We start from the raw sequence: 24,150 nt of genomic DNA on the forward strand, positions 1-24,150 counted from the left end.
ACTCGGGCCCCTCGGCTGAAGATAAAATACTTATATTACCTTTTTCACTCAATAATTACAATATGTAAAATAAGAACAGCTGGGCCCCTTCTTCACTTGGGGCCCTAGACATGGGCCTAGTTTGCCTATGCATTAATCTAGCCCTGCAAGTGGCACAGGCAGCCTCTCTGTATGGCATCTGGGAGATTAGGGAGGGGACAGGCAGCAGTCCTTCTGATAAGGGTTCCTCATTTATGCACTGAGTTGCAGGTTCCTGACCCTCACCTGTAGCGACCTTTCCACCTCTGTCCTGATGTAGTGCACATGTAAAGGCCGCTTCTGAGCCTTTCTGAAAAGTCTGGGCCCAGACAGGCATCCAGGGCCAGGTGGGCTGCCTTGCAGCTGGGCCAGTGGGCCAGCCATGTGGGGACCAGAGCCCCGGATATCATGGTAGGGACCATGGACAACAATGGTGAGGCAGTTCCGGGGACCCAGCTGGGAGAACCTGCCCAGGCCCGGCCCCAGGGACCTAGCTGAAGGCGGGATGAGGTGGCTGAACTAGCTATTTGGGGCAAGGAGGACACACAGTGGCAGTTTGTTGTGGGTCAGCACAATAAGCACGTGTGCCAGGCAATAGTTGCCCAGATGATGGAGCAGGACTTGGGGAGGGTACAGGACTAATTTGTGGTACACTGGCCAAAAATGTTGGCCCCCACTGTCATAAACTAACTGTTTCATTGAAGCATAAGCTTTTGACAGCTTGCTTTATCAATAAGCTATTGCTTACAAAAGTCCATGCTTCTCTGAACCAATTAGTCTACAAGGTGCCACTGTCACTCTGCCCTGCCACCTTCCAATGGAGCAAACCCCTATACCCAGCTGAGTGCTCCATTTAACCCACTCCAGTATTATCCAACACATTGCTGCCAAACATCTGTCCCTTGGCAGTCCTTCTGATAAGGGTTCCTCATTTATGCACTGAGTTGCAGGTTCCTGACCCTCACCTGTAGCGACCTTTCCACCTCTGTCCTGATGTAGTGCACATGTAAAGGCCGCTTCTGAGCCTTTCTGAAAAGTCTGGGCCCAGACAGGCATCCAGGGCCAGGTGGGCTGCCTTGCAGCTGGGCCAGTGGGCCAGCCATGTGGGGACCAGAGCCCTGGATATCATGGTAGGGACCATGGACAACAATGGTGAGGCAGTTCAGGGGACCCAGCTGGGAGAGCCTGCCCAGGCCCGGCCCCAGAGACCTAGCTGAAGGCCCGACGAGGTGGCTGAACACATGTATGCGCCTTCTGTTGAAGTTAAGGGAGTTATAAGCAAGTGAGAACAGGCTGTTGGCTCTAAGCCCGTGAAATTATACATAGTTTAAAACAGTTTAAGTTAATATAGAGAACCATAAATTACCCAGCTGACTCAACAACCTGAAATAAAAGGATTATAAACAGCTTTAAGTTCCATGTTCCTTTAAAATCAGTGGCGCTCAGCCTTTTACACTCAAGGCACCCTTGGAAAATGCCAGCTCTTGGCTTTCATGCATTTCTTGATTACAGAAAAATAATAGAGCAGTTCTTCTGCAACAAAGAACTCAGACAGACCACAACAGAACAGAATGTTTTTAATACTCTGGATTCCTAATTGAAATCTGTGGGTGCGTCCAGACAAGTGAACATGTGAGGTTTGCAGCACCTCAAAGCATGTACACCCATTTGCCGTACTGGTAATTTGCAGCATGGCAGCAAAATTTGACACCAGTAAATCGCAGTGTCAAAAAGAAAAAAAAACCGCATTAAAAAAAGGTGGTGCAGGGCACGCTCTGGGAGAGAGCACTGGAGCAACTGGAAGCAGAGCCCTCCAGGGAGATGCTCTGGCTGCTGTCCAGATTGTCTCTGGCTGCTGTGTCTCCCTGCTGTTCCAGCACAGAGCAAATAAGAGCGGAGCAGGGCTCCCAGCAGCTTGCTCTGCAGCCTGCCTTGCATCTAGGGCCGGTCCTGGGCCCAGACAGGCATCCAGGGCCAGCTGGGCTGCCTTGCAGCTGGGCCAGTGGGCCAGCCATGTGGGGACCAGAGCCCCGGATATCATGGTAGGGACCATGGACAACAATGGTGAGGCAGTTCTGGGGACCCAGCTGGGAGAACCTGCCCAGGCCCGGCCCCAGGGACCTAGCTGAAGGCGGGATGAGGTGGCTGAACTAGCTATTTGGGGCAAGGAGGACACACAGTGGCAGTTTGTTGTGGGTCAGCACAATAAGCACGTGTGCCAGGCAATAGTTGCCCAGATGATGGAGCAGGAGCACTGTAAACTTGGCAGCAGTGCCGGATAAAGGAGAAAGCATTACAGCAGCAGTTTCATGCCATCCACAATGCAAAACAGCACTCAGGAGCAGGACAAACCACCACGCCCCACTACAAAGAGCTGGCCCGCATCCTGGGGCCCACAGCCACCAGGACCTCTTGCTACTCCTTCGCCACCAGGGCAGGAGCGCAGCCAGCGGTAGCCAGCTCGGTGGCTCAGCCAGAGTCCCTGGAGGCAGTGCTCTCCACCAGGCCCACTGCACCACCGCCATCTGGCCATGCCAGGAGTAACACCAGCAAGGAGCAGACACCACAGGCCAGACCTGGTGCCACAGCCAGGTCCAAGGGGAGCCTGAAGCAGCAGGTCCCCTGAATCCTGCAGAACAACAGCAGGGGCAGGGAGGAGCACAAGAAGTGGTCTGGGATGTCACCCAGGTCAGCAGAGGGCAAGGGCACACCCCCGCGGTGTTGGTGCCAGGCCTCACCCCCATCAGGTGGTCCAGCTTCACCCCCACTCCCCAACCCAGGGCCCAGAAGCTATGTTGGGCTCCGAGCCAAGCTAGCCGCCTGTCACTGAGACCTGAGAAGTTCCAAACAGGGTGTGGGGAACTGGGAGCCTTTCCCTGCCCCACCCCTCCCTTCTTCCCAGGGCTGCTCCTCCTTGGGCCCTCCATGCAACCCAAACCCACCTCCACCTCCTCTCTCCCTCCTTCCTTTCCTGACCTCCACTCCTTAGCTGTGCAGGGACCCCCTTGCCAGCAGGGCCAGGACAGCCTCTCCCCCTTGCTAGCAGGCTGCCTGGGCACACAGCAGGAGGGGATGGACAGACCCCAGGATGGATGTGATGCTGGTCATAGTGCCGGGCCCACATTGGTCTGGCTTGGGGACCATCAGCCTGACCCTACACCTGAAAGTGAGGCTACTCCCTGGGGATCCTTGCTGAGGACTGTTTTTGCCCCATTCCATGTTGCTGTAGATGAAGATGGCCCTCTGTCTGCTCTCTCTACAGACAGCCCATTTGCCAGGGGAGAGACTGCCGCCCAGCACCCAGGAACCACCTGCCCAGTGTCACAGACTCTGGGGCCCATCCAGATGCACCGCCTGCGCTGGGAGCGGTGTGCCCAGTGGGAGACCCTGCAGAAGGAGGCACTCTGGATGAATAGGCCTGCCATTGGGAGGCCCAGGACTTCCACACCTAGGTCCTGCATGAGTGCCGCAGTTTCCGCCACAACCAGGCTGTGGCCCTGGAGGCGGCCTGAGAGGAGCAGGAGCTGGCCCAGGAGAGTTTTGAGGAGCTGTGGCAACTGCAGGCTTCCGTAGATGCTGCTGTCACACAGAAGCACAGGGTCGCAGAGCAGCTCCTGACCACCTTCCCTGCCCAGCCACTCCTAGTACTGCATCCCAGTCTGCACCAGCCCCACCACAGCTGCCTGGCCCTCCTGGCCAGAGCATGCCCCCAGCATCAGGGGCAGGGCCCAGCAGGAAGCACAGTTGGCTGGATGCTGGTGCAGCTGGCATCCCAGCAGGCCCCATCAGCCTGCTGCAGCTGTTAAGGGGCACCAGTCCTGCCTCCCCACTTCCCAGTCCTGGGCCTACCTGCCGTGGCTGCCCCTAAGAAAGAACACCCACCCTCCTTCCCAGAACAGCCAGGACCCTGGCCACACCAGCATGGCTCCCGTACATGGGGTAGTCAGACCCAGGTTCAAGGCCCAGGTCTGGGCTGCAGAACTGCCAGCCCCTGAGTTCCTTCTCCCTGTGTTTCCCCCATGCCTCAGGACCCTCTCTCTTCCCTCTGGGACACATACATAGTTTTTGTTCCTTTCTCATTTGGAAGGGGTTTATGCATGGGGTGGGCCTGGGTAATGGTGGTGGGGAGGTGGAGGGTTTCATATGGCATACAGTGGGTATGTTGCGTTGCTGGTGTTAGGAAAGTTTTGGGGAGAGGGAATAAATTTGCTTTTGTTTTCACTATAGCCACTCTGCCTGTGTTGCTGCGGTCCTGGCAGTGGGTGGGGATGGAGACCCCTGGGCAGATGGCCTGGTGGCAGCGCTCAGAAAGCCAGTGTCCTACTTGTGTGTGTGTGGGGGTGGGGGGGTAGGGCACAGGTGGGTGGTGAACGACTTGTGCACTCTGGCTCCCATGTGTTGCTTCCAGGGTGGTGGCCCTCACTTGCAACACTTCCTGGCTGGCTAGCTCTACTATGGCTGTCGCTGGAGGCACCACGATATACAGTGAGCCTCCTCCATCCACTGGGGCTCAAAGACCTGTCCCTGGGACTCAGGCACATTATGCAAGGCACACACCATGGTGCAGATGCAGGGTTTGTGCTGTGGTGCTGCCTCCAGGTGGCTGACTCTGGCCCTGGACTGGGCTGCCTGGATGCAGTGGTGCTGCTGTGCAGCCATGGCCCACTGGCAGCTGGTCCAGAGGTGCAGGTGGCTCTGCTGGAGAGCCTGTAATACAGCCCAGGCAGCCTCCAGCTGCCCCTGGCTGAAGATCTGAGAGGATTTGGGCAGGGTCAACTTGTCCAAAGCTGCACAAATTGTGCTGCACCAAAGTGCATACTCAGGCACATGCACTGAGGCGCAAATCTCCAGCACAAATTTGAGTTGTGGCTATTTATGCTGCTGTAAGCACATGTGCCTGCAGGTGGGGACATGCCCTCTGGGCGCATTCCCATGAGTAGGAATGTGCATTTCCTTGGGGAGAAATAGCAGAAGCACAATGTGTGCCGCTGCTACTTTTCCTTGGGGAATACCTATGCCACACTACTTTGGCATGTGGTATGTTGCCCTGAGTGGGGTAGGGGAGGCTGGGGCCTGTAACTGTGCTGGCCACAGCAGCCTTACCTGGAATCCTGGGGGCCTTTGGGAGCTGCAGCCACGGCAATCCTGCATCAGAGAGCCTGGCCAGCAGCTGGAGTGTGGCTCTGGCCAGCCAACCTCTAGTTTTGGGTGGCACACCCTGCCACCACAGGCACCTCCCTTGCTTTTTTTTAGGCATGATGTAACAGGGAACCCTAACCCTGTTACTAGGAAGCAAAGCAGCCCCTTTAAATCTAGAACCTTCCAGGCACAGCCGTCCAAATGAGCAGGGGTTAAGGATCGAGCCCTGCTGGCTGGTCAGGTGACAGGAAAGGAAATGCCAGAATCATATATATAAACCTCAAGCGGAGAAGGCCAGGGAGGCAACAGAGAGAGAGAGACTCCTGATGACTACAGAGAAGCTGTAGCAGCCTCCTTGGGAAGAACATGCCACGCTGTGAGACAGAAGCACAATTGCATGTAAGCAGGCAGTTTGCCTCTCCTATCTTTATTTTCATTATATGGCCATAGGGGCCTATGGTTTATGATTAATGTTAAAGCCGCTGGTTTGCGGCTGAGGGTATAGGGGAGGAGGAGGCCTCATTAGCATCAAGGAGCGCTGTGATAGAGTGCTCAAGAAGCCCTGCTGCACTAGGGGGCACCACCAGGGCCGCGAGCCTGGAGTCACTTGAAGGGAAGCTAGGAGCCTTGAAGCTGAGTCCTGGTGGGTGGACTTAGGCGAACAGTCCTAGCTACAGAAAGAGGGGCAAAACCAGAGCGGGGGGGAGGTAAACCCACAGCAGCTGGTACCCCAACATAAAGAGAAAACTACAAGACATCTGCGAGGCATGGGGCATGTAAAGGGAAGGTCGGAGCATGCATTTTGCCCTTAAGGCAACAGCTCACTATCCTACAGGTGGTGAGCCATAAAGCCTGTCTGGGAACCTGTGGGTCAGCCTCCCTCTTTTTAAGAACCAAGTAACATCAAGTCATGGCAGGAGAGTAAGGGGGGGAAGCTGATCCCCAGGGAAGGAAAATATAGCAGGACTTGATGGGTGCCCACTCACCGGCCTACAAAAATGCAGCCACAGATGGCACCCTATCACATGGGTTCTTTTGACTCTGGGATCTCCCGGGGTCAACCCCCACCCTGCTAATTTGCAGTGTGGAGAATGTCTGCATGTGCGGTGCTGCAGACAAGTCTGTAGCACTGCATACCATATGTCTGCGCTCATCTGGATGCACCTCCTGGGTTTATCTTGAGAACCTTGTTTATGCAATTAACAGTGCTAAGATTGTGTGGGACCTCCCAATGCCTTTGAAAGGATCTCAAGGCATCCCAGGGTGCCATGGGGCCCAAGCATGGAGGGGGGGAAGGGTACACTTTACCAGGGCCCAGAGATCCAGTGGGGCCCAGCCCAGGCTGCAACCTTATTACCATGAGGGAGGTGGGGAAATGAAGGCTAAATTGTAGGTCATGCTTGAGGATATGTATGGAAAGTTATGTACCACCTATATAGGATCTCCATTGTGAGATTTGCTGGAGCCAACTGGAAGCAGAACAAGCAACACTGTGAACAGTGAGTTGCTGGCCAGCCCAGGGCCCTTCTGTAGAACAGAGAGAGTGTGTTTGTGTAGTTAATTCTAGGACTTGTAGTTTGACAGAGGGATTTATGCTTCCCTATGTGACCTGCTCTCTCAAGAACAGAGTCCCTTGTGCATATAGATGGAGAAGGGAGCCTTAAAGCACCATATAACTAGGGATATTGTTCCCAGGGATAGTGGAAGCCACAGTGTAGCTGGTAGGATTTACAGGCCCCAAAGTGAGTAATAAGTTAGGCCTGGTGGTCTAATCATTGCATAGAGAAGAACTGAAACAGGGATAGGGTTAGTGCCTGAAAGGAAAGGACTAGGGCTGCAGTCCCTGTTTCGATTCGGCCTGATTTGGTGGCCAAATCTCCAGATCCGAGTCAGATCACCAGACCCTTTAATTTCTCTGAATCAAATCGGAACCCTCCAAACCGATTGGGAAAGATTTGGAGATTCAGACATAGACACAGCTTTAAGTGTTTTTTCTACATACCTCAAGGGAGCAGGAGGCTTGTGAGTGCTGCAATGCTGGGGTGCATGGAGCGTCCCACAGAAGCACGTGAGGGTCTCCAGTGCACTTGGCAACAGACCGAGAAGTAGACCAGAAGCACTTCCAGTTCACTTCCGAGTCTGCCGGGGAGCACGCAGTGGGGGCACCCTGGCTCAGTAACTGGTGCTTCCTGGGTCGGGGGGGGGCAAATGGGGTCCCCCCATGGCTGATCATGGAGCTGGGGGTGGGCATGGGCCCCCACCCCCCACGTGCTCCCCGGCAGACATGGAAGGGGACTGGAAGTACTTCCGGTCCACTTCAGGGTTCAGGGTTCGCCACTGATCATACACTCATCAAAAATTGCAGGCGTTCTACTATGGGACAAGAATGGTTAAGCCACCTTGCTGTTTTGTCTATCAAGTGTGAACTTGCAAGAGAAATTGACTTTGGGGAGACAATTCATGATTTTGCAACAAAAGGCCAAAAAAGAAAGCTTTAAAGCAAAGTGGTCTATTTATAAAAGGTTTGCAGCCATGTTGGTCCATTAGAACAAAAAAAAAAAAAAAAAAAATGAAAACATCAACTCGATAATACCATTATTAGGACCAACAACCAAAAAGTTACAAAATAGGCAGCAACGTAGAATGTAATTTCAGAATTAAAATATAAACCTTTCTTTCATGATTCATGAGACTTTATGTATGTGGGATGGTGTGTGGGGGGGAGGAGGCCTACCTTACAAATTTGTACTGGGTCCAAAGAAATGAAGCTTGGGCCCTGCCCATGATGCTCTGGTTGAGAATCACTGTCTTAAATATTCTTGTTCATTATTACATACATGAGCAGCCCAATTCCCAAGCCAATGGAATATGCATGTCACTGAAGGTTCCAGCCCTACAATGAAAGTTTTTTGGGGCAGAAATTGTCTCTCTCCCACATTCTGTACAATGACAAGCACATTTCAAGTCTGAAAAATTACTAGCAGGCTTTCCAGCTGTAAAATTCAAAGGCTCATTAGATTGCTGGGAGGCTGCTATGGGGAAAATCCCAACCTTGCTGCTACCTGAAGTATAATGAGAATGATCTTAACTGGAGGGGAAAAAAAAAGAAAAACGCTTACAGCAGCCACTTTCTAGGCTAGACAAATACTGGATGTTTTTTTAATTGAACAGAGAGGCTCACTGATACACTCAAGAGCTCCACCTGCTGTTCAGAAATAGTCATTGCAATCTGATAACCTAGAGGGAACTGTATAAAAGGGTTATGCAAAACAGCAGCGGGGGCTCTGGGGCCATGCACCCCTAGCTGCTGACAGGCAAAACTCGTGACACGGGTGCTTGTGCTGGCTAGCTACTGTGTTATGCAATCAATCATGATTCACTCAGGGACCAGCTCAATACATGTAGCTAGCGAGGATAACGAGTTAACGAGCAAGGATTAACACCTACAAAACTACACACTAAGGAGAGGAAAGAATCAATACAGAGGCAGGAACTGTTTCTGCCAAGACAGAGAGTCAGTTGCACAAGCACCCATGTCATGAGTTTTGCCTGTCAGCAGCTAGGGGTGCAGGAACCCAGAACCCCTGCATCCATCTCCTTAACAGCTGGCAGGATTTGTGGCCACAGCAGGGCCTAGCAGCCAGGCCTACAGTAGTTTCTCCCCAACCCCACCATGTGCCCCAAGACAGACACAGCTGCACAAGCACCCATGTCATGAGTTTTGCCTGTCAGCAGGTAGAGGTGCAGGAACCCAGAACCCCTGCACTGATCTCCTTGATAGCTGGCAAGGTTCATGGCCGCATCAGGGGCTAGCAGTTGTGCAGCTGTTATCCTGCTGCTCCTTAACACACACACTGTCACCCATGTCACGAGTTTTGCTTGTCTGCAGCTTGAGATACAGTTTTCCCCAAACCCCTGCACCAATCTCCTTGAAACTTAGCAGGGTTTGTGGCCTCCACAGGGGCTAGCAAGCCTGCAGTTTTGACCCCGCTGTGGCTTCACACATGCACATGAGTTTTGCTTTCAATATTTTGGGGTGCAGTTTCCCCCAACCCCCAGCATCTATCTCCTTGAAACTTGGAAGACTTCATGCCCTCAGAAGGGGCTAACATTCCTGCAAGTGCCATCCAAATCAGGCCAGAAATGACAAAGTTATAGGCTGTTTTTGTCCTTCCCCATTACAGCCTATGGGCGAAACGTTGAAATAGTGTCGAAACGGCAAAATGTTTTGACTTGCCTAGTTTTGTCTGGAGGCTGTTTTGACTATATCTGTTCTGTTTCAATTTTGCTGTTTCAACCTCAAAACGGGTCAAAACAGCGTCAAAACAAAACTGGCGGCGAATTTTCGCATAGCCCTATTGTATAAAATGGATTAAAATATCACTGTCCTAGATTAACTAATACATTTACTTCCCAAATACAGAACTGTAAGTTAATATACTGATAATATACAATTGTTAGAATTTAAATTAAACCTTTGTGTTAACAAATGTACAAAAAAGACAGTATATTCCACTTAAATGTAAATCAATAGAATACAGTTCTCAGTGGTAAATGGAGAGCAGACAACCCATTTACAGTGTTTAGAAATCATGTAAAAGTTAAAAGGTGACACTCCAAATGATGCAACAGTGACTGCGGCTCTCATACAGCCCTGTTACTATTACCCCTTCAATAAGCCCCTTAACTGAAAAACGTGCAGTGTAAAAGCAAACCATTGACTATCCAAAAGAAAACTGTTCATTCCTTAGGTCCTTATCCATCACAGCTTTTAAACATATACATATTTAACATATGTATTTTAAACAACTGTATATTGAATATACAGTTAAGTGCATTTCTTTACTGGATTGGAATCTTAGTTTTGTATAAGAAATGAAAACAGTTCAGCTTTTCAAAGACAAAATCCAACATAACCGGGGAAGTCTTAAAAAAAAAAAAAAAAGTATAGGCTTGTTCAATGGCACACGTGCCCTGTACTTGCATTACACTGAATGGGATTTACCTGCCAGCCTATTTGGTGAAACTTGACAATATTTTCACTGGACTGAAAATGTTTCCTTCTGTGGCAGTGCTGACAGCTAAGTATGAAAACCCATGTTACATCCACCAAAATAATGCAACAATTCTACTATCAATAAAAACATATTTTAATGCCAACAACTAATAAAAGTTCATATTCCAATATTGCTCACAACAATAATATACAATTAGCACAAAACATGGCTGTTCAACAAGAATATTTTGCAAGCTACGATATATGTGTGTGTGTGTGTGTGTGTGTGTGTGTGTGCACGCGCGCACGTGCGTGTGTGTGTGGGAGGGGGTATATGTGCATGTATATCTAGATAGATAGATAGATATAGATATACACACACAATTTCTTTTCTTAAAGAATTATATATCAGAGTTCATGCAAAGAATTTCCAAGTGGTAACACAACAGGAGCAATCACTTGTTTTACAAGTTACAAAAACCATTCAATACAGAAACATTAGGATATAGGCAGACAGATAAGATATATACACATTGTTTCATCGTGGTCCTCCCCATGTCATATTAAAGCATGGGCTCCTTATCATACCAGATCCCTATTAAAGACTGATCCAAATAGGATTCTGAGTGTTCCCCACCCTTCTGGACCACCAGAAACTCTCAACCTAACCTTTTACTGTAGGTAACTATGAAGGAGGCACTTGTTTATTGGCCAGGAGTTAGGGGGCAAGTAATTTTCTCCAAAACCAACATAGTCCCAAGCCATAGCCTTAGGTGCTTTGGAAGTGGGTAGTGAGCACTCCATCAATCCTATTTTTGTCTGGCACCAAGCACAGCGTGCTTGGTTTCCAGCAGCCTTTAGAGTTAGAAACCCAAGGTTCAAGAACCTGGATCTCCTAAACAGCAGTGCACAGCACTGCTACCATACTACGCAGATATGTACAGTGAATGACATGTATCCTTTGATTTGAAATTTACATATAGTATATACAAATAAAGCTATTCTATCAAGGTGCAAGTTTATTATTCTCTGGTGTGTTCCCATGAGGAATTTTTTTTTTGCCTTCATACAAAGCTACCAAGAGAGTTTACACAAGAGTTGTCTACCTGATAAATAACAGCTCATTATGTGGATTCAGTTTTACAATCTCTACAAAGGGAAACTGCCATTGACTTGACCTGGAGTTTTGCCTATGTACTGGATTGAATTTGAGGGGTTATATTAATCTCTGACATAACTCTACTGACTTTAATGGCATGTACAACTTGCACAAATTGGCATGTAGTTTCTTCCAGAAAGTAATTAGTCTTATTAAAATGAATTGAGATTTGCATTCATCCTTCAGGAAGATTTATAATCCATGACCCAAATCCTGCTTTCCTTGAATTCAGTGGGACTACTTTTGGGAGCAATGCTGGCAGGATTTGGCCCTGTGAATAAGCTTTCAAGCCTTCTGGCATTATTTCATGATTGCTGGCTGCAGGCAATGCCCTCAAAGAAAGTGACTTAAAAACACAATAAATGCAATTACATTAAATAGCAAACATAAGACTCATCAACTAAACAGACAAACAAGGAATGTCACTCTCCTAAAATAAGAACTGACAGTGTTTGCTTGGGCAGGTTCAAATGCATAACAGTATCCCACACAAGTAGCTGTAGCTTGTAAATATGTTGATTCTTCTAGGGAAGTGCCTGAAGAATGAAGGCTCTGGCTCACTAGAAGCTTTAAGCATATGCCCCTTCCTCTCTCCAGCAAAATACCTCATACAGGATTAATTTGAATGTTAAGCATACCAGTTAAGTGCCACTGTAATCACTTTTCATTCCATCCAGGAAGAGCACATACCAACTGCTGAAGCTTCCTTAGCCTGACAAAGGGTTTTTGAACCTGAAAGCTTGCTTAATAACCATTCTCCAACCATTTGGGTTGGTCTAATAAAAGATATCAAATTCACCCAAGGAACCTTGTCTGCCTATGTCCTTAGACCAACACGGCTACAACCTAAACCACTGTAACCACTGGCAGACAAAGAGATGAAGAGCCTGACGAAGGGACTTTGACCCCAAAAGCTTGCAGAAAAGGACAAATTTCTTGTGATTTTCCAGTTGGTCTAATAAAAGGTATCATTTTGGAACCAAGAATTCTAGTTTTTTGTATGTCTTCTTGTCTCAGACTAATACAGCTACCAAGTACACCACTGTAACCAGTGGAATTTGCAGAATATCTCTACATTCTTTGCTGGATTAGGATCACCAGGCACAAAGACCGAAGGATGTGGCCTTCAGTCCCTATGTAGGACACACATTGATTACAACCAGCTCTGCCTTGGGTTACAGGATAGATTCTAGCCATTATTGCCCCTTAAAAACTTCTGCGACTAATCCAGCTCCCATTAGAAGGAAAGATTCCATGTGGTGTCAGTAAAAGCTAAGTCAGGCCCTAAAATAAACGTGCCTTCAACCCTGCTGCAGTTAAAAATGTGTGTCAATCCTCTCTTTAATCCTACTTCCCCCCCATTTCCAACCTGTTTATAGCAATTCCCTCAGAGTGGAAGCTTTGCATACACAGTCACAAACTAAGCACAAATTACGTTACACTTGAAAAGATCTGTTTAGCCAATTGTTGAATAATGCAATTAAAAAGAAAAAGAAGCCTTGGTGGTTTCAAATGCTGTTTTGCATTTGTACAGCGTTAAGAATGGATTTACAGAATGACATTTGGCAATGACAAATGAATCCTAATCTCATTGGAAATTTTAAAGGAATTAAACACCAGAGAGACTTGGGTTTAAAATAGTGTGAGGCACTCAGAGAATGTTGCTAAAATTGTCTTAAGACATTTTAGCATCGAAATGTGCTGACTAAGGATGTAATTACCTAATTGAACATGTAAAGCTCCTTGCTCCAGCAGACTGAATACATTATGTTGAAATGAAAACCTCTTAATTTTTTTAAAAAAAGAAAACAAAGAGATAAAATACAAATGTTTTAAAATGACATCAAGGTTTTGACACAGACAAGAGCGATCACACTCAAAATGAAAGCTGGCATCCTATATTTAATACATTTCCTTGTTCCTTTTTCAAGGAAAAAAAAATCTTTAATTTATATCACCATGTATCAGACATGTACAGCCTACTTCATAACATTAACATCATCAGAACTGCTGTGACATGGGGTAAGCCGTTCTCTAAAATACTAATATGCCAGTGACTTAAAGGCCAAATGCCTTTCAGTCTGACCGAGGTTCCTACAACACTTGTGAAAGGCAAATTTGGCTCCTCAGTGACTGGGGGGTTTTTTGGAAAAAAATACTGATTAAAATAAACCATAGTATAATTTTGCAAATCACCCATAATCCTTTATTTTATGTCCACTGCTCCTTTTTTCAACTGTATCACTTTACCAAGCATATAAGGATAAAGAGCAAGAAAAAATTTCCACATATCAACTGCAAATTATCTAAACTTAATAACTATATAGTACTTATATAAACCCGTAAGCCAGTACTTTTGCTACAACTCAAGAAAAATACAGAATTTCCTTATTTTCTGGATAGTACTGTGAGGTTGGATAATTTTTAGTTTGCATCTCAATAAAAGGAGAAAGTTTTCCCACTACAAACCTCATCGACAGATGGCAAATGAGAATTTCCTGGGGTAGGAACAAAAATTAAAGAAGAGCTCCAAGAAACAATCATACCACCAGGAATTCTACAGGATGAAAGTTAAAAAGCTGTCGTCCTTCCTTACGAAGTCTATAGCAAGCAGTTTCCTCTCTGTAGTTCTATTTGATTCTAGGAACCACCTTTCCCATCATGTTTTCTCCTGTTTTTATAACTTTATAACCCTCAATATATCCTATAGGAGGTGATGGATGGATGGATGTAGAAAACAATGCAAGAGGCAAACAGCATGACTTACATGCAGCACCGGCTCTTCTGTAAATCTAAGACATTGGCACTGGGATTCTTTCATCTGTAATTATGAGTTGTGAATGCAAAAATACAAAATCAGTTCTTCACAGATGGAAGAAGGGCATTTACTCTACTTAAGTACAAAGACTTTCTTACGTAGTTACCTAGGTGCATTTTGCTTTTCTCTTTAGATGCTAAACGATATAAATTTTGGATACATATATTAACAGATTCAATACATGAATGAGAACAAAAAAGGGGGGTGAGGAAGCTACAGCATGACTCATAGACGTCAACAACCCTACAACCTACAACTTCACTGGGCATTGTATCCTCCCTGCCCCCCTTTTTTTGCTTTATGTATGGCACCCACAATCTGATTTAATATTTTTCCTTGAATGCCTGTTTTCCCCTCATCTACCATGCCAGCTACTTTCTATAATGTCATATAAAAATATAGAGATGCTAAACTATGCCCAACTGGGGGTTAAGTTGGTCAGTTCACTAACATGCATTACATTAATGCTTAGCATCTGGGAAGGCTGACTGTCTTTAATAAGAAAGCTTATTACAAACATGATTTCACACCTCATAAAATATACAGTAGATAAATTTACTGTCCATCTTTGTGTGCACGTGTGCGCAGATGCACACGCACATACACACACACACACGCAAATATGGATAGAAAATGAAAAGCACTTCGTGTGGACATAAAATGAAGTAGTTACTGAATAGCTCAGATACAGAATATTCCCCGATTTTCAATAGCAACATATGTCCCAGGGGTGTAATATGCTTTGCTGACTCTGGACACAAAGTCCTATTCTGAGTAGACTCGTTTTGTTTGTGTGGTATTGGAACAGGGGGATGACTTGTAGACCTAAAAAGAATGGGACCCAATCTTCTCCACTGAGTGATGCAGTACACAAAATGGCTAGAGAGGAGCTCAGAGTCCTGAGCTCATCCTCTTGGAACTGTGAAGCATTAGGAGACACTTTTGCTAGACCTTCACCTTGTCCACAAGAGATCACTAGGGAGGTATCCTTTGCTGGTGTGTGCATGCATCTGAGTAATACAGAGTAGGATTTAGCTTTATATGAGTGGCATATTAATGCACACATATACATTTATTCATTTCACAACTGACAAATAGCAAATGGAGGGCTGACATGCAGGAGTTTGTATAGAGACTGAAGACAGGAAGGGGATGATATGTCCAGTGGAAATATAGGGGTTGAATTTAGATTGGTTCACTATAAACCTTTCAAAGGAATTTGGCCAAGACCCTGAAACTGATAGGTTTTTTCTTATTTACTGCTGACATGTGCCATGAATTCTTTATTGACCTCGCAGACCTCATTTTTAACTCCCTTGTCAAAGATGACACGGCTGGTTTTCCTTTTCTCCCTTACACCATTCTAGAGCATTTCCCTCTGAGTGACCGAATTAAAGCCAGCTTCCAATTTGCCAACTAGGCTGCCTGAAGAAGCCTGCTGTATTTGAAAGGAGGTCTAGCCAGCTTTCCCCATGCTTACTTTGGGCTACCTAATTAGATTAATTGCATCGCATTTAAGCTTCAGCTTCCATTCTAAAAGAATCACATGCTTACAACACCACTGAAAGGCAGCCACCCTTTGAGCACATGGCAAAATAATGGGAAAAAGATGGAGTGAGAAAAGCCCTCCTATTAAAGTTCCCCAGGTTCTATAAAGGCCATACAGAGCAAAAAGGAGCCAATATTTTTAAGGTCTCATTTGAAAGACCTCCTCCTCCCCCCACCCCTTCATGTACATACAGTAAACTATTTGGTATTCATTTTATCCACCAACAGATCAGTCATTGCTGCTAGGATGGCTGGAAGGATTTTAGCTATTGTGCACCTTAGATCATTAATCCATTTCTAGCAGCATCTCTGAGGCATTATGGCTGTGACCCTAATTATTTCTCATTTGAATTGTCCATTGAAAAAACTCCATTCTTCTCACGTGGCTGCTTATAAAGAGGTCCCATCCTGAGATAAGTAAAGCAGGTTTCTAACTTGGCCTATTTTTAAACATAAACTGTTTCTTATCAGAGATTTCAACAGGGTTATTTTCTTCATAAAAGCGATAGGAAAAATAATGTATAACAGAGTAAGTAAAGGTAATAGAAGTTTTAATGAAAATACAGCAGCAGAAATGATTGGAGGTGGAAAGGGCAAAGTCAGGCACCGAACAAAGGTATTCAGATAAGTTTGCTCTCACAAATGTAGTTGAGAGAAAGTGGTATTGACAAAGGAAAGTTAACATTTGCTAGAGTTCAATAGTCAGGGTCTGAGCACTGGGAATGCACAAGCACCCTGTTTTTATGAACATAGAGAAGAAAAAAAAACAGCCAAGTTAGGCAAGGATGGTGAGTAAGGTGTGGCAGCAGGGACCAACTCCATGCATATGTTTCATGCACCCTTTCATTCACCCTTTCTTACAACATCTCATTCTCCACCACAGACTCCATGGGGCCCAAGGGTGGAGATCAAGCAGAACAGGAAACACAAACTTAACATCTCTGGGTTCAGGCACTCAGACCTTCAGTCCCAGTCCCCATCCCCACAAAGACTTCTCTGCTGGCATGTCCCCCAACATGTTAAGCATGCTGTGCCTACTGCAAACAAGCCTGCTCCTTCATGCACACAGCATCACAAGATGCACAGAAAAATAAAAAGGACAGGAGACAATGTGGAGCTATGCAACCAAGTGAACAGGAGAAATCACTCTGAAAAAGCAAGTGGCCAGCCACCCCTATATGTTGTAGCATACAACTCCACTCCAACTGGAAAGCATGGCTTAGGAAACTGTAGTATCCTTGTAACTGTACCACTCACACAAGAGGTACCTTTAGTCACTCCTACTTCCTGAAACACCGCCTCAAGGACTTTTTTTTATTAGAAGAGTGACCCTAACAAATCCCACAAGAAACAGGAGCTATCACCTTCCAGAAGAAAGTTTCAGGCAAACTATATTTGAGCTGTGCAAGAACTGACCAAGGAATGATGAAGAATCAAGAATTTAGTGGGAAAAATAAACCTAACTAAGCAAAAGTCTCCAGATCTTAGCTCTTGATCCAGCCTCTGCTGAAGCCAGCTGAAAGACTTCCATCAATGTCCATGCATTTTCAGTCAGATCTTTACTCAAGTACAACTTGTACTGAATTCACTAGGGGGATTTTCCTGCATAAGAGCTGCAGTATTGGGCATAGCCATTGGTAACTTTTCCATCAGAGTTATCACTGAACTCACAGATCATCAATCCACAGAAAAACTAATGCTGGGCCTCTGTATTTGTTTTTCATTTTAAATACAGCAGCCAATGGTAAACCAGAGGAGTGATTAGCCCATTGCATGATTATATGATGAAGATTAAGAGTATAGTTTGAGCCTAAGCTTCAAAACAGTAAACATATCAAGGGATGAAAATAATTTATTTACTTATAAATGGAATGAAGACATGATAAGAAACACTAAGGACTAGAAGTACGAACGTTAATTAATCCTAATCACTGATGTAAGCTAAGCAGTTTTATCATTTATGGCGATTTACGTATTATTTGGAGGCTATCTGAAGTCTGACATGTGGAAAGCAAGCCTACAGTACGTTAGAATATCTCTAAGCCATCTTTCTTAATTGCTTCTTCTAAGATTTCTCCTTAAAGCACATACTAATATTGTGGTGATAATAATGCACTCGGGTGCTCAACTCCATTGCCTTTGAGATTGCTCAAGGGAGCTCCTGCTTGTTCATGTGAGTGAAGAGCTTGTGATCTGTTCTCCTTTTTGCATGTAATATTCAAGTGAGCTAGTCTGTCCAAAGCCAACAAAGGCCCGGGGCTTGCTGTTCAGTATCCATGCTTATTGCTTAACTCCCATTTCTGACAGTGGTAGCTAGGCATCGAATGCAAAAGGGGGAACACAGCTGTGGATGCATAGTTCCAGAGCCTGATGCTGGCAGTTTCCACACTAAATTGGACAAATCACAACAACATGCCTGTGCCACCACTTACCAGTTGGTCAAATGGATGAAGGGCTCACAGGAACATTATTATGCTTATAATGGCTAGATTCAGCCACCCTGTTCTCCTTAATTAATACCATATTTTAGCCTCAAATCTGCTAATTTCAGTAGGACCATTTCTGGGATAAGGCACAAATGCAGGAGGAAGAACAGCAACATCCAGCCTTTAATGTTCACAAAGCAATTTTACATCCTCATATGAAAAACACCATGGGCCAAATCTCAAAGCCCTTATTTCACTTTTAGTTGGCCTTTACTCATGCAAAACACCACTGACTTCGGAGACTACCTTGATGAATACAGGCATCAGGATTTGGCTGTCTATAAGTCAGATAAATATAGAGGCAACTCCTGATGGAGGCTTTGAGTCTGCAACTTGCACTGATTCCAATGGGCACTGCAGGTACTCAGGACATCTCAGGATTTGGCTAACAGACAACGAAGTTTGTTGTGGCTGTTTGTCTATGATGTTTGGAGCTTTACTGTATCTCTTTATGCTTTTGAGCGTGTTAACTTTAATGAGAGCAGTGTATTTCTTTCACTAGTATCAATACCCTACAAACAGGTTTTAGGTACTTGGGTCCTAGGTGACAAGCGTGGACATCCTCTGCAGAACCAGGCCCCACAATTTGCTGTGTGTGCATGTATATGGAGAGCAAGTGGAGTGGGAGGAGGTCACCACCTGTCTTTCTCATCAGTTTGTAAAGCAAAGCACTTCACTTAGGAAGGAATAACAAATGCAAAATGGGGAATGAGTGTAGACTTGCAGGACACTGGAAAGACATCATGGGGTTACAGTGGACTACAAGCTGAATGACTGCAAGTCAATGAAGTAATATTGCTGCAAGGAGAAAAGTAAGAGCATCCCATAAAATCTTAACAGAAATGTGAATTCTAGTCCGCATAAGTAAAGCCTCACAGAGAGTGCTGTGTCTGGTTTTGGGAGCACACTTTAAGAGCATGTGAACAAATTGAAGAGAGTCCTGACGAGAGAAACAAAAATTATTACAGGCTTAGTTTATTTAATCTAGAGAAGAGAAGAGTGACTTTGATCACAGCCTTCAAATACAAAAAGGGCTGTTAAAGGAAGGATAGCAATCAATTGTTCTCTACATCTGCTGAGGTCAGGATAAGAAGTAAAGGGTTTAAATCACAACAAGGGGGATTTCAGTTAAAGATCACGAAGGTCTTCGTTTAAGTCATGGAACAGGTTACCTGGAGATGCTGTGCTCCATCATTAGAAGATTTTAGGTGTACAGTAGACAGGCATTTGTCTGTGATGACTTAGACAAAGATGATCCTGCCTTGATCAGAGGGTAGACTAGATGACCTCCTGAGGCCACTTTTCAGTCCCGTGTGTCTATGATTGTATTATTTTAGTGTAGCTCATTTCAGTGAGAATTGAGGGAATATTTTTAATCTTCAAAGAACATAACACCACATGCTACATTTTGGCAGTTGACTGGAGGTTCCTGAAAGTCTCCCTAATGCACCACACATCCTAATATATTTAAGAGACTAGTGCAATATTTGGTATCAAGCAAATGGTCAGAAGATCTTCAACAAGAACAGGGTCAGTTTTGAAGTGCCATGTAGAGATTTAGCAGAACAACAACAGTGAAAGTTTTGCCACTAATTCCTCACACATCACTAAGAATATTTTCACTATGCCTTTAATTATGTTTTGCACAAGTTCATGAATGAAGTGGGCCTGTGTATGCAAACTATTAGACTGCAAAAAGGCTCAGCCCCAAGAAAAATGTCCTTCTTCCAATGTGGATAACATCTGGATGGCAGCTGTTTTTAAAGGATGGAAGGGGCTTTGGCTTGTGGAGCAGGAAAAAATTGAGCAACATGGAGGCACAATGATAAAGAGCCATATAAAAACAAAAATGAAAAGCCCCAGAGAGAGCTGCAAGATGAGAAGTTCTGACTGAAAAAATAATCACATACTTTTTTCTAAAAGACTTTATAAACATTTCTAGTTCATCAAAAACTGGGTGAACTGGAAAAGTTCTCCCAGTTAAGGAGGGGAGGAAAGAATTCTTCCCCAAATTTGAGAAATAATGACAAGTGGCAAAGAGACAAATGATCCTATGGTTTTCATTGACTAAAAAGTTAGCACTGCCTTTCTAAAGGATACTCATATCCATTGCTTTGGTAAAAGGGGTCATTCTGTAAGACCATATATAATAAGGTCATATTCACAGCAAATGGCAAGCATTTTAACTGCTTTTTTGGATAAAATTAATCACAAAGACCTCCACTGAAATGATGACAGTTTTCACGTGGTTGGATGCATTGGGCAGCTCTGCACTTGGAATCTAATACTATGTATTATGGAGTTCAGCAGGATCCAGGATATTTGGTGAATCTAGACCCACTGCTTACAGTATCTTTAACAGCAACAGGCATTGTCTCATAATTCAATAGCCACAATCCTCTTTTAGGAGCATCTTTGGTCTCATAGACTACTATAGTCTTTTTCTCCTGTACATGCTTAACTAAGACCAGCAAAATGCATCTCGTGGCAGCAGTAAGTTAAATTTGAAGCTTTATACCATGGAACGCAAGTATTATATCATGCTCAGTGTTCCAGGTTAACAGGCCTTAAAAAGCTGAAGGAACGCACAAATCTATGGGCTGACACAACCCTACTGCAGTTGAAGATGTATGTTTTCCATTTGATTTTGTGTCTGATTTTGTCCTCTGATGTCTATGCACAACTCCCATCTCATCCTCCATTTACAAATCAGGGAACAGATTGCGTTTCTATAAGAAAACTTGGACAAATTTAATGCTCTTGAAAGATGTGATGAAAAGAGCAGAAATGAAGACCTCTATTTATCAGCAGGATGTACAACACAAAATCAGTGCATGCTTACCCATGGTGTCTTTCCATCTTGTCTCAATCCTAAACTGGAGAGACCACATCTCTGGACAAGATGGGAGTGAACTCTCTATTCCTCTATGGCCTTCGATTTCTCTCTGAAACTGCCAAAAGAGGTCATACCTTTTTGTGATGAGTTTCTGCACATCCATCTATATTCCATGTGGGCTATCACAAAATAACTCAGAACACAGCTCTATACTACATTGCCAATACCTGAAGACATCATTAACGCTCCAAAGACAATGCAAGCGTGAGTAATTACCATCATGTTGGATATCAGACTGCTAGCTGAACTTAAACCTGTGCTTTTACTTCCCAGAGAGCTAAATCCTGTCACATGCATGAAGCTCTTCCATGTAACTTGACTTCTCTATGTGCATCTATAGGTAGAAGTTAGCAAACTGATTACTGGATGAAATTCTAGAACTTTTGCAATTTTAAAGCCTTAAACTGGTCATCAAGGTTTTTTCTTATTATTTAGATTGTTACCAATGTGGAAAAATGGGTTTCTATGGCCAAGGAAGCACACCAAACTATAATAAACACCCCCTAGAGCTGCAATCACATTGATCAAGTTCTTGCTTCTCTAGTATTGCAACATTCACAGAAAAGTAAGTTGCCATAAGTTAAATGTTCCAGGCAACATCTTATGACATATACTATGCAGAAAAAAATGGTCTAATAATTGATTGCTAGGTTGACATGCTGTGTCTCTGTGACATTAATGGACATTTAGGCAATTTTGTAATTTGCTGCAGATACTGTATAGGCTTTAAAATGATCAAGCATACAGGAGGAATTACAGATCAGTATAATAAAACTGCTTCCTACCATGTTGATAACTAATGTGAAAACTATATTTTTTGATCATTCCAAAAGCTATAAACATGAAATAGCACCGGACAGAAGTACTCTAACAAAAGACCAAGGAGTTACCATGCATTGTCAAATTAAAGCTTTTAAAAATCTATGACCTGGGCACAATTTAAAAAGCCATGCTAAAAAATAAATACATTAATGTAATTTTGCCACAGAAAAGATAGCAACTTTCTCCTGTTCTTTACTATGCTTTGGATCAATTAATTAATGAAAGGAATCATTCAAATACAAAGTGTCAGGAATATTGTGGCACTTGACAGGTTTCTTTTGCTAACAATATGCTGCAAAATAAATTGAGCCCTGACACAAAACACCTCCTTTATAGGTAACCTATACATTCTTAAGATACAATGAAAAATCATTCTATAGTACATATTTAATAACAATTAAAAAATCCTTAACTTTTTCACAATCTCTGGCCACTAGCAAAGTATCCACGTATTACTAGAGTAAGAGTCTGGTATTAACTCTTCCATGTAACACACAGAAATCATCATCTTCCAAAGCGTCTCTGGGGAGTTCTCTCCATATGATTTGCACCAAGAAAAGAGAATGCAGAAATGCTGAGTTCACAAATGGAGTTTGACAAGAAGTAACATTGAATCTGTCTTGGCAAAAACGAAGCACAAACGTAACATTTCACAGGTACAGTTACCATGCAAATGCATGTTGAGTTTGTTGTTGTTTTTTAATCCCAAACCACAATTAGCATGCAGTTTTTTTCCCTCAACTACTGTATTAGAAATTTCTTGGTAATGTACCTCTTTGGTGTAACCATAGCCATTTAGGCAAGATTATACCATGTTAGGAAAGAATACAAGTAAAACCTGGTCATATATATGTTTATACAGTGTACATTTTACCATTTGAAAAACAAAACATGTTACATAGATTCTCAGACACAACTCTGTTGAAAATGAAAAGTTTAAGCTTAAGAAATAGATTTTAATCTACAAGGCCACCCCGTTTTTATGAACAATTTTAAAAAGTTCCCACCCCTAAAAATTTGCCAGTATATTTCCTCAGTTATAACAGTCTTACCAACTCCCTAACACATTCGACCCTAGCTAAACAGCAAGTAACAGATCTTACATTTCTTAACTCCACAATATAATGGGCTTTGGGATAGATACAACACGGTTCTTAGACGTATAACCCTGTGGAACAAAATAACCTTAAATGACTGACTGGTTAGTTTAAGTGTTCCATGGCATCGTTGCTTGGGCAGAAGCTTCTGCTGTTCAGCGGTGTGTGTTCTGGCTTTTGTTGGCATTAGCTCCGTGATCACACTTTTGTGTTCCGACTTGAACATAACAGCAATTCATGGAAAAGTAATCCTTGTTACTCAAAAATGTGTGGGAGCCTTATATACCATTTTCCCACTTCCAAGTGAGGCTGCAGCCTAAAAGCAACATCTTTGGCCGACAAAAAGTATTCCAATGTAAACTGGAATTTTTCGTTTACATTTAAGGAACTGCAACAGGAGACTTAACTTGCAGGGTCTTTTCTGAGTGTTATCTCCTTCCTGAACTTTATACAATGGAGCCCTTTGAAGAAGACAAATGAATCGACTGAATCCTTGTTGCCAACGTCCTCTGTAAGTCTTGCAGTACGTTTTGACCAGATGTTTCTCCATTCTTGTCATACAACAGCTGTTTGAAAGCTTCGTTTTCAATAAGGACCATCATATTTTTTAGAAAGTAGCCTTCGCAATAGGAAGATAGTTCTGTGACTCCAAGAAACTACAAAAAGTGGAGATTAGAGAAAGATAATTACTCTGATGCAAACGAGTTAGTTAATTGTGCATTAGAGGATTACAAACTGTATGCAGGTAAACATACAGGCTAGGTCTTTCAGACAGTGTGCTAACACATACTGACATATGTGTGGGTCAAGTGATACTTCACACTCTTTGGTTCAAAGGACAGACAGGCTACATACCATGTCATAGATCTTGGTTGCTTTGGAGACAAAATTTCAAGGCTGAAGCACTGGTCCAACAGAAATAAATGGGACCTTTATGTTTTGGAAGCAAGCACAGTCTCTCTGCACTGCTGCCAAATAGGGTACATCTGACTTGAAAAACCCATCATCAGGAGTTAGACCTTAAATGCACTCATACGCTTGGGGTGAAGCAACTCCAGATGAAAAATGCTCTCTTTGCAACATAGGAAATATGCTACTTCTGGGCTTACTATGCTTTCTTCACAATCCACATACCCCAGCTCTGTAACACATAAGGACTATCTAGTACATG

General features: G+C 44.2%; 1 protein-coding gene across 1 annotated transcript in view; it reads right to left on the minus strand.

The window, feature by feature from the left end:
- Positions 1 to 10,289: 10,289 nt before the first annotated feature.
- ABTB3 (ankyrin repeat and BTB domain containing 3) overlaps positions 10,290 to 24,150 on the minus strand; it is a 282,606-nt gene continuing 268,745 nt past the window's right edge. The window contains exon 17 of the mRNA XM_019489444.2: positions 10,290 to 23,635. Coding sequence (XP_019344989.1) covers positions 23,426 to 23,635 — 210 coding nt within the window. The 3' untranslated portion in view covers positions 10,290 to 23,425. The remainder of the gene's footprint in view (positions 23,636 to 24,150) is intronic.

Source organism: Alligator mississippiensis, chromosome 4, assembly GCF_030867095.1.
Source record: "Alligator mississippiensis isolate rAllMis1 chromosome 4, rAllMis1, whole genome shotgun sequence".
In the NCBI taxonomy this organism is placed as follows: domain Eukaryota; kingdom Metazoa; phylum Chordata; order Crocodylia; family Alligatoridae; genus Alligator; species Alligator mississippiensis.